Here is a 10,758-nt window from a genome sequence, read left to right on the forward strand (position 1 = left end):
AAAACTGAGCTTTTGGATTGCCTTGCATGGGTGTTTAGTGTTACATTTTCACAGGACAAGTTTTCTGTGCATTAGCTGACACTGATGCCAACCTCCATGCCCTGGATCTTGCTCTGTTCTCCAGCCCATCATCTTCTGAGTTCGCAAAAACTTCAGGATTGTTCTGTTAGTCAAGGTTTCTGCTTCTTGATGCATAATTTAAACAGAGGAAGGAACATGCATGAAATTACATAAAATGGCGATGACACTGGTGTACTTTTATGCTACATAACCCCTGGTGACTATTGGTACTGCTTGCAGCATATTCAGAATACAAGAGAAAATATCTGCACAGTCCTTCATTTTATTATCTTGTTCATTGGTGGATAGTTATGAAATGGTACTGCTTAAAATGGTAAACCTCACACACAAAAAAGGAAGACAATTTAAAAACATAACAGATAACAGGTGGTTGTCTTGTCTGAATATTGCGTAAATGTCATTATGGTAGGAAATACACCATAACTCATATTACCAAGCTCAGAAAACTAACAGTCTCCTCAATGATGAGAAGTTACACTGAACAACCAGTTAACATGAAGATACTGCAGGCTATATCAGATTTACAATGCCCAAAAGACTTGTTCAGTTCACACAGTAATCATTGTAGAAGGTTAACCTTCATTGTCATCTCTTGTCCCTAAACCTCCTGATATACATGAGGATGATCAATTCCTAATATTTACATATGAAAAGGAGCCAGCTGCAGCCCAACTCCAGTTTCAGTCAATGGGAGATGAAACACAAAAAGTTAGGTGGTTTTACATATTATCCCCCCACTACCAAACTAGAAGCTAGAAGACGAAGGCATACATCGCATGAGATGCTACTCTAAGAAGATCAAGCAGTCATGTTTGTTCTGAAAAAGGCTCAAATCTTGTATGTTAATGTTGTTAATAAAGCGAGTCAAGACAGACCTGCCTCGTGTTAACAAAAGAACACCACTAGTGAAAGGAAAAAGTCAAAGTAACCTCAAGTTTTTATTTGTTGTAGTAAAATCAAACATCTACCTAGCATTTTTCAACCCTCAGTCTTTTTCTCTCATTTCTATTCTCCAGAGTGAAGGCCTGCAAGATGACAATGTTGATAGTCCATGTGCTTGAACGGATCAGATCAAACAACTTCTAGCCACATCTAAAACACAGTCTTAAAGGAGAAGAGCCCAGCTTCTGTATCACAAATGGGTGGTGGGGGTGGGTGAGCAAATCGTGTATTGGGAGGGGGGTTGTAGGGCATCTTGTGAGTGTCTGTGGGGAGAACCAGGGCACAGCTCCACAGGTGGCTCTCTGACTAGGCCAGGTCACAGCTGATGGACAACTGGCCACATTTGATGTCGTTAACACTCAGACGTGTCACCTGGGTGATCACATGATGTAGACCTTCTCAGCCTGAGAGAAGTTAAACACCTCTTTGGTTCTGGGACACACTACTTTGTCATCTTGGCGGATGGAGAGAAGGGACTTAAAAAGACAAAAAGAGGATAATAAATTAGACAGAGACAAATGCATTATCAGTTTTTATGAGTTGAAGAAACAGCTTTAGCTCACTTAGCTGTTGTTCATCTTGCAGTGTACTCACATTGTAGCCATAGACATATCCATTAGGCAGCATCATTGGGGGGTTGTTTTCATTCATGACCTCCCCAGAGATCTTACACACTAATCTGGAGTTGGCACAGTGGGCCATAGGTAGTGGCTGGGCCAGTTTGTTTAGAGATTTACTGCACACTGGGCAGTCTGGGTTCTTAGAGGTCCCATCCTCCTTGTAGCACTGACTAAAAAGAACACAGAGTTAAAGACCAAAACGTGTGATTTCTGTTGAACATACTTTTAATGGTATGATGTTACTGTGGGTCTCAGGACAGTAAAAATATAATAATAAATAGGAAGATATAGAAGTCCCTTTATTTTGTTTTTTGTCTTTGCCATTTTGCTTTAGTCAATACTGTTAAAATTCCATATTAAAGGCAACTAAAACAGTATGGTAGGATACGGTGTCTTGATGGCAGACAGACCAGCCTGAAGGGTGATAGTGAAGACAGAATTGTTTCCCAGCTGGTGCAGTCTGTAGTTGTCATATCGGAACTGCTGGATCAGCATCTTCCAGCGAGCTGGATCCAAGAGATCCTGATGGATCAGACAGAGATAAAGAGACAGAAAAAAGGCATTTAAAGACCCAGCAATTTCTAAGGTAAGAAACCTTTAGTAAGATTCTTTAGTAAGAAAACATTCTTCTCAAACATGCACCACCACCACCAACCATCATAGGAGGTTATTTCCCTATTCCTCTAGAAACAAAATGGTTGTGGTAGAGTACTCCAGACTCCACAAATCAGAAATAACCTCATGCAAAATCATGTAGAAGAAAATGTTTTGGTAATATGAATAATAGTGAGACAAGTTAAGCAACCTGTATATAGAACAGTTTTGGCTTTGAAAACTCAATATTATTAGAGGTGAGAGCAAGGCTCATACATTAATTTGCTCACAGGGGCTGTGATCCAACTGTGATTAATGGCTCTTTACTCACCAAACACAGGCGTTAGGCAAGAGTGTCTTTGTTACAGATGCATGAAATCATGGTAATACTGAGCCTAATTTATTTATATGCAGCTTTACAGCTTCACACTGTTGCCATGTAGAGCAAAGTAAAGGCAGTATGTTTTAAAAGAGGGCTGATAAATCATCATGATTTCAACACAGACAAATAACTTCATAATTTACACACACACACACACACACCCACACACACACACCATACAAACATCTTGGCAGAGGACGGAGCTTCTCAGTTCTGCTTCTGTTGTATTGGAACAAGAAACTGGCAAAAACATAGTCTCACTATTTTGGCTTGGTCCATTGTCTTTTCTTGAAATAAAATATAAATGGCTCTTGAAATAAAGAATTATTGTCACAATGCCACTGTACCATATTTAGGTAAAAATAAATACTGCCACATATGTTGCTCAGAATATTTCTGTCTGGCTCTGAAAATAAAAATAACACTGCTATCAGCTACCCAAGGACAAGAAGCACAAGAGGAATCGGTTTAATTGAAAGAAAAGAGGCCCTCTAGTGGCAGCTCTGTGGCTATAGCACCCTGCAAAATCTCTGTAGTTCCCCAGATTTTTGTGCATTATTTTCAAAATGTTAGAAACCCTAATTAGTATACCATAGTGTTGTTTGGTTGTATGTGTGGTAATAGGGTCTGAGTAAATAAAATATTAAAAATGCATATAATTAGACTGGTAAAGACCACAGATGTTACCTTGTATGGGGAGATGTGTGTATCAGATGGGAAGGCCAGCATGCCCATCACCTGTCGAACCTCATCCAACTGTCCACCTTCTGCTTGGCTGAAGTGCTTCCTTGCATGTCTGACAGACGAAGAGATACACAAGATAAGTGGGTAAAATGTTGAATATGTTGAATAATGTTTGCCTGGCTTCAACAATGATAAAATTATAGCAATTACAAATGCTATTGTAAGAATTTAAGGTGAAACACTGTAATGACAATCTGTGTGTGTGTGCATGTTGTTTTTCTCTGCCCAGTACCTGACTGCATCCATGCGTTTGTTTTGTCTAATGAGCTCAATGAACTCCTGGATTCTTAGACTGAACTCAAGACAACTCTGCCAAAGAAACCAGCAAAAGTTGCCATTAGAATTATTGACAAAAATTAGTTTCAGAACTGATCGGCTTTTCAGTATTTGTTAGGCCTCAATTACCTTCATCTTGCGGAGGCGAGACTTATTGTCATGGCACCAGGCTAGGCAAGTAGCCGTCTCTTGCCTCTCCAGAGATTCCTCCACCTCCTTAGCTGTGAGGAACATCTCAATGTTCACCAGATCCTAAAAATAGGGCGGGGTGGGGGAGCCTTAATAACTACAAAAGACATCAGAAAACCACAAAACAACTAGACAGAAATGCATGAAGCATTATGTTAAAAGGTCACATGAATGCACTAGTTTTGCACAAACATGGAATCTAACACACTGTAGAACAACTACATTGCTGTACGAAAGTGCGTCAGTTACAGTAATGAACCCAAGATGAGGGAATGGAAATAACGGGTAAACAACTGTTAAATAAATGCATTAAAAAGTCCAATCAATTTCAGTTATCAGGATGATACAAGTCACAACACACACTATGTGAAAATTCGAAGTATTTCAGACAGGGTCAGTGTTACTTAACAGTGTCATTTAGTTTTACTAAACTCATCTGCAAGTGCACACCAAGGTCCTCTGACTGCCCCTAAGATAACAATACATTCACAAAGACCATTACCTCTATACCGCTCTGTCTGGCCAGTTTAACAGCTGTGTTGTAGTAGCCGCAGCGCAGCAGATGCTCTACCATCATGCGGTCCATGCGTTTCTTCTTCCATAGGTTAACTGAGGCTGGCTGGTCACTGCTGTGCTCCTTCAAGTGCTCAATGCGACGCTTACACAACTTGGCACTCTCATCTTCTGCTTGGATGGACTCAGCAGCCTATGCGACACATGCAAACAATTATTACATTTACAAAGCCAGTGAATATGCTTCATACAAAACAGGAAGACAACCTCAAATTAATATAAAACTAATATCCATACTTACAACATATACACGTTGTATAGCCTTGTTATATCAATGGAGAATTTGCATTGAAGAAACAAAGTTAAAGTCTGATTATATTTTTATTGTTTGACAGACCAATTTTCTAACAGGATGAAGCCCAGAATTCTTAGTAAACTAAACATTTGCTATTTGCTGATTGCTGCAAATTATTATAATGATCTTAAGTCTGGCTGCTTTCAAACTGAAGCTAGACAAGACTTTTCAAAAGTCAAAGCACAGGTCAGACTAAACTGCTGCTTCCTATGTGAATAAAATCCTTCATAATGGAGACAAGTTGGGTGTACCCACTGGACAGCATTTTCACACAGATAAAAAGGCTAGATGCCTTTCACCCATAAGAGAGCTGGGATGACCTTGATGTGTTGTAATGACAGAGAATAGAGACTTATTTTGCTTTTGCTTATTACTACGACTTCCTACAACAGCAGCCATCTGAACACAGAAATGGCAGCATATAACAATATCGCCATTGTGTGATCAGCAATATTTGAACACAGGATAAACAACCACAGAGAGACTCAAACCTCTTTGACACAGCTTTACTCTTCTGAGATCAAGCACTGAACATCAAAACCCACTTTGTGAAAATGGTTTTGTGTCTTATCTTCCCACTAACATGTCTTAATAGAAGGTGGTGATAGAGTTCAGTTTACTTGTTTGCAAACTTTTACAAGAGAAACTAAAAGATTTGAGTGACCACAGTACCCTAACTTACAGGCTTAGATATTTCTGTGTCAGCCCAGGCACTGACGCTGGACTAGCATGTGAGGTGTTTGGTTTGTTGCTACAAACAACCTCACACACTCACACTCACTCCTATGGGCAATTTAGAGTCACCAATCAACCTAACATGCATGTTTTTAGACTGTGGGAGGAAACCGGAGTAAAACCCACGCAAGCACAGGGAGAACATGCAAACTCCACACAGAAAGGCCGGGTTGCGAACCCAGGACCTTCTTGCTGTGAGGCAACAGTGCTACCCACTCATCCACCGTGCTGCCCATCTCACCTTGTCTACACTACCAGTTTCCATTTCACTTGTTTTATCAACACATCTCTGATCTTTTAAAGAGGTCCATCTCACATAACATCAAGATTCTTTTGATTACTTTTAGAGCCCTACATGTTTACACACCTTTCTTCATTATACATCTTCTGCAACCTTATGTCAGCAATTGCTCTATGAAGTCCTCTGATCAGTCTAGGAACCAAAACAGATCAGTCGGATCAGTTTTAGTCTGCTCCAGATTTGAAAAAAAAGTCATCAAAAAAGAAAAAAGGAACTGAAGGAGACTATGCCTTTGAAGTTGTGATTTCTAAACTTTGGAATTATCTCTTTGCCCTTAAGATCAAATAGGAAAATCCCTATGTTCAGACCTGTCCCTCACTAGTGTTCATTTTTTTATTTTAATGCTATATCTTTAATTGCTTTTTTTTATGTAAGCAAATGTCTGATTGAGAAAGGTGTGAAATGTTTCCCTTTTTCATTTCAGTATGAGTAGAGGCTTTAAGAAGAATGATCTAACAAAGCTATAAAATGTTCAACAAAAAAAGGTCCAATTCTTATCCAAAACTTACCACAGTGGCAAAAATCTAGCCAGCCTGACCAGTTACAAGGATTTTTTTCTATGTTTGTACACACATGAGCATGTTATCATATATCCTTTACCTTCCTCTTTAGGGCACTGAGTTTCTCCACCACTCCATCAAGCAGTGACACGACAGAGTCGACCACAGGGAAGCTGCTCAGGGTCTTCTCCAGCTCTGCAACCACCATCGTAACGTGGCTTGTCTCCCGGTCAATGTTCTTCTGAGCTGCTCTGAAACGTTTGTTCAGAGTCTCATATGGCACCTGCGAAACAATGCAGACGGATATTTACCTCAGAGTCAGGCGTTAAAGCGCTGCAGTGACAGAGTGCAAACATGCTCCTCAGTACAACGATACACAGCGTAATTACAGCTCAACACTCCTGTGGCTGATTCAGACTGTACTTAGCAAATGGCAGAAGTTAGTTTACATGGCTGAGCTCAACAGACCTGAATATTCTGCTATTCTCAGTGTCTTGGTTACTCCATATAAGAAGTAGTTTGCATATATACCTCACATTGACAAAAGCTGGACTTATGGTTGTTACAGAGCACATCACTTTTATCTTGCAACAAAAGAGTATTCATAAATCACATCCTTATCACTGAAACGTTTTAAGTTAAAGACTGGTATGCTTGTATTCAACAGTCTACAGACCATCATCTATAATGAAACCAGACAGCACAGAGCTTCCCCCTGGTTCTACAATAAAAGACACCTGTGAACAAGTTTCATGTAATTGTTATGGTTCCTTCTCTCAGATACTGCAATCAGAACAAGAGGACAGCTCATTTAAAGGTTTTTCTCTTTTCACTTGGAGCTAAGGTAATTTTGCAGACAACTAAAACTGTAAAAACAAAAAATAAGAAAGTCTGCCACAGAACATGATAAAATACAGAATGTTGTTGCTGGAGCATAATTTGAGGAACACCACTGAATTAAAGCCCAGAATGGGACCCTTTATTATTCAGATATTTAAATCCACCACAGAATGGTTTAGTACACACTATTGTGGCCTGTTGGAAGAGAAAGGGGGCTTATTCTGCTCAGGAATGTCTGACTACTATATGAGAGGGAACGACTGGAAAGGTAATTGTTTTTATGTCAGTTGCCAGCATGTTTTTTATTTTTTTTTATTCTGAAGGTCAAGATCAAGGTTTCCCACAGACACATTCAACTCTGGTCACTGGTGTTTAACCAGCAAATATACATTTTTAATGGCATGCTTTTTATTACCCACATATTAGCTGTGGGTCATGAAATTAATGCTTCACTAGCCAGAGAAATGGCCATGATTAGAGCAAGATGAAGATAAAGTCAATTAATATTTCTAGACTATAGTAGGATATAACAGACCTTGAAACTATATAGATATGTCAAAAGATGGACTGGCATGCGCTAATCCAATATTTTCTCCCTGAGTGTAATTGTAATACCTTATCACAATGCAGAGTGCTCTTTTTCTTCAAATTCCTAAAATTGAAAACTTGTCTGGAAATATTTGGATCATTTTCACACAATGTTACATGAGGCCAGGAACTGTGGTCATTCTAAAAACTAAGTCAAAGGCCTGCGGTGACTAAATCATTGAGCCAAAGAGGAAATGCTGAATTTATTTATGTGGATCAGCCATGCCATGGCTGATACTCAATCCACTTAATAAGGTCATTATCTGCATTGATACCAATATTGCATATGAGATCATTGAATCTCTGCTAGTGGAGCATCTGCCACACCTTCTCTACCTAAGCAGCTGAATACCTCTGATTGTATTAGGCCATTTTAGGAAATGTCAAGTACCTTTATCATCACATATTTAAGTCATTGGATTAGCAAAAACTACACCCACACAAATGTGTTAATTCATTAACAGGTTCTTAAGTCTTGACTTTAAATTATACAAACCATGATATATATATCTCACTACAGTTATGTATAACTTACACCATGACAGGATATTTTATCTGTATTCACATCAGGAAAAAAGTGAACAAATTCAATAATATAGTTTAGGATGTTCAACAAATTTTGACCCACAACAATGTTACCATCAAAAAAATTTATTATGCTAATATACATTTTGAGAAAACAGAAAATCCTTTTTGGAATATGACTGACTACTATGGTGTAGAAATGGTATTACTCTTTTTCATATGACCTTAATTTACTCAACAATGGACAGAGCCATGAATATATTTCAGACAGCCATGATTATTCTTAGGCTGGCACAGTTGATTTCTTTCATAATTTGTTAAGAGGAGGCCCAGAGCAAAGACATCCAGATGCCCCCTCCAAATAATACAATCAAATACTACAAATCATTACATGGGTTTGCAAATTTTAGCAAGTCTGGATGATCATTTTGACTCCCCTTGAATACAGACACTTTATCAAATATCCAGCACTACCATGTTATTATATTGTCATAAGCCTGTATGTTCAGCATTCACCCCAAGAGCTAAAAGAAAAAAACACTGTCCAAAATGGAATATTTGTCATGTACAAATACCCTAGCCATGTACGAATGCAAATGATTACACATTAAAATCAGGATAATCATTTCCTTAAGAATGCTTATGAATATCCTTACACTGATGGATGACAAATGTCCAAAAACATCCTCAAGGACATAATATCCAACCCATGCTACATTTCTTTGGTAATGTAGATTAGCAGATTCTTCATTGTCTATGTCAGGCAACAGTGTGACATTATAATTTTGCTTAAAATAGCTCCAAATGCTATCTATCAACACTGCTCGCCACCAGCTGTAGACTCCCATTTGATGCCAATTATAACCATGACTCCTGTCTTAAAATGGTGTCCATCATCCCTACTGCAGCATCCAAGCAAAGACAGACACATCCCCAAACCACAGCCATGCTTTCTGAACACACAGATTCCTTAACACAGCCAGCAACAGTAAATGTCAGGTTATATTCATCATGACAACATCACACCACTAGTTACCACACAAATGCTGTCAATGCAATGCTACTCACAACCGTGCTTTATACGACGATGCTTTCTCTCTCCTGCAGACGGCTGAACACAGATGCAGCCCGGGCTTGTTTCAGCTCGTCTTTTAGCGGCGGTGTCGCAGTAACGTTATGTGGGCCGGAGGAACCGTGCGTGTGTGCGGCAGCTGGCTGTGGTTTTTCTCGCTGGCCATTTTGAAGTGCAGCGAGGAAGCAGCGGTCTGATGACACTGCGCTAACTATCTGCCTTACACCGTAGCGTTACGGGCTCTCTCTCGGCGATTTCTGCAGGTCTTCCAGCCCGCTAGAGTTTGCTTATTCGGCCTTACGTGTCCGGTAGGCTACCCACCTTTGGCGACGACACAACCGACTAGTAACGTTACCGGTTTTCCCACAGCGAGCAGGCCAATCACGTCTGAGTGGGATTTCTTTGACGCCATGTCTGCTTGTTGAAAGGATGAGCATCCATGTTGTTTCATGTTCTACAATGGTTATGTTTGTTATAACCTCTATTTCGTCCCTGAATTCAGTGATCACTGTGGGGTTTTCCCGATTTTAACGCTAAATACCTTAATGACTGTTAAGTGTCAGAAACAGGCTTAAACATAAGCTAACAGCTGTGAGGCCCTGTACACACTCTACATCAATAATAAAAACTAATTAAACTAATTACACAGTTAGCTATCCAGCAACTTACTAACGGTGTTTACCGAGCTACGTGATTTTGGATGCCGCTTTTCAAAAACAAGCACTTGGTGGGTGCTGCTACATGGCTAAGCTAACCCAGCTAACGTTAGCCTCCACACCAAGTCCGTAGCCCCCGGTCTTCAATGCGCTGTTAATTCCCATTTTCTAAACACCACCACACCCATCGTATATTTCAGGTATATGAGACTCGCAAAACTATCGATTTATGCCAGTTTCAAGTTGTGTTTACCTTTAGGGTGGGATATTCTTGGACTTTGAGAGCCATGGACAGTTGAGATACTGTTTCTTGTACCGCCATCTTGGTTTAGTGATTTTCTTGTGGTTGTTTGTTTTTTTTTTTCTATCAGCTCAGAATGGTCTTGGTGCTCACTACCGCCATCTGCTGGGACGGTGTCAGCATCAACAGTTTAGTCAAAATGCTTTTTATTCAGCAAGATATGCAGTGTGTCTGAGGTTTCCAAATTTCCTGAAAATACGACAGCTTATCCTTAAGTATGTACCAAATCTAAAGTGTTAATCATGTCCTGCAACCAAGCTTTACTTAGAGGTATTTTTGCAGTAATAAGGCAATAAGAAACTGTAGCTGAGCTGATGTGAACATCTTAGATGAAGGGTCTGGCATCAGTGCAGTATTTAGGATTTTTGACACTGTACCGAATACATCACACCAATAGGTGGAAAACCCATGGAAAAGTATCTGACACTAATCACAAGTTAGAGGAACATCTGGGAAAATACTGGACAGTAACAGTTTAAATGTGTATAATTCTTTATTTATGTGTGAATTTAAGAATACTGTTTACTTTAAGCCAACATAATGA

At 39.5% G+C, this 10,758-nt stretch overlaps 1 protein-coding gene across 1 annotated transcript; it reads right to left on the reverse strand.

The window, feature by feature from the left end:
• Positions 1-331: 331 nt before the first annotated feature.
• maea (macrophage erythroblast attacher, E3 ubiquitin ligase) lies at positions 332-10,254 on the reverse strand. Its single transcript, XM_026331070.1, has 9 exons — positions 10,167-10,254; positions 6,333-6,515; positions 4,331-4,534; positions 3,769-3,891; positions 3,596-3,672; positions 3,307-3,415; positions 2,032-2,165; positions 1,618-1,813; positions 332-1,499 (listed from the first exon to the last, which is right to left on the reverse strand). The coding sequence occupies exons 1-9, from the start codon at positions 10,233-10,235 to the stop codon at positions 1,404-1,406; spliced, it is 1,191 nt and encodes a 396-aa protein (XP_026186855.1). The 5' UTR covers positions 10,236-10,254; the 3' UTR covers positions 332-1,403.
• Between the last annotated feature and the right edge of the window lie 504 nt (positions 10,255-10,758).

The sequence above is a fragment of the Mastacembelus armatus genome, chromosome 10 (genome assembly GCF_900324485.2).
Source record: "Mastacembelus armatus chromosome 10, fMasArm1.2, whole genome shotgun sequence".
Lineage (NCBI taxonomy): Eukaryota > Metazoa > Chordata > Actinopteri > Synbranchiformes > Mastacembelidae > Mastacembelus > Mastacembelus armatus.

Bases quoted from the DNA above. Each gene is read 5' to 3' on its own strand.
- maea (XM_026331070.1), bottom strand. From the start codon at position 10,235: ATGGCGGTACAAGAAACAGTATCTCAACTGTCCATGGCTCTCAAAGTC. The intron at 3,416-3,595 runs GTACTGGGCAGA...TTCGTCTGTCAG, and splicing joins AAACGCATGGATGCAGTCAG to ACATGCAAGGAAGCACTTCA. The intron at 1,814-2,031 runs GTATCCTACCAT...TGTTCTTTTTAG, and splicing joins CTGTCTGCCATCAAGACACC to TCAGTGCTACAAGGAGGATG.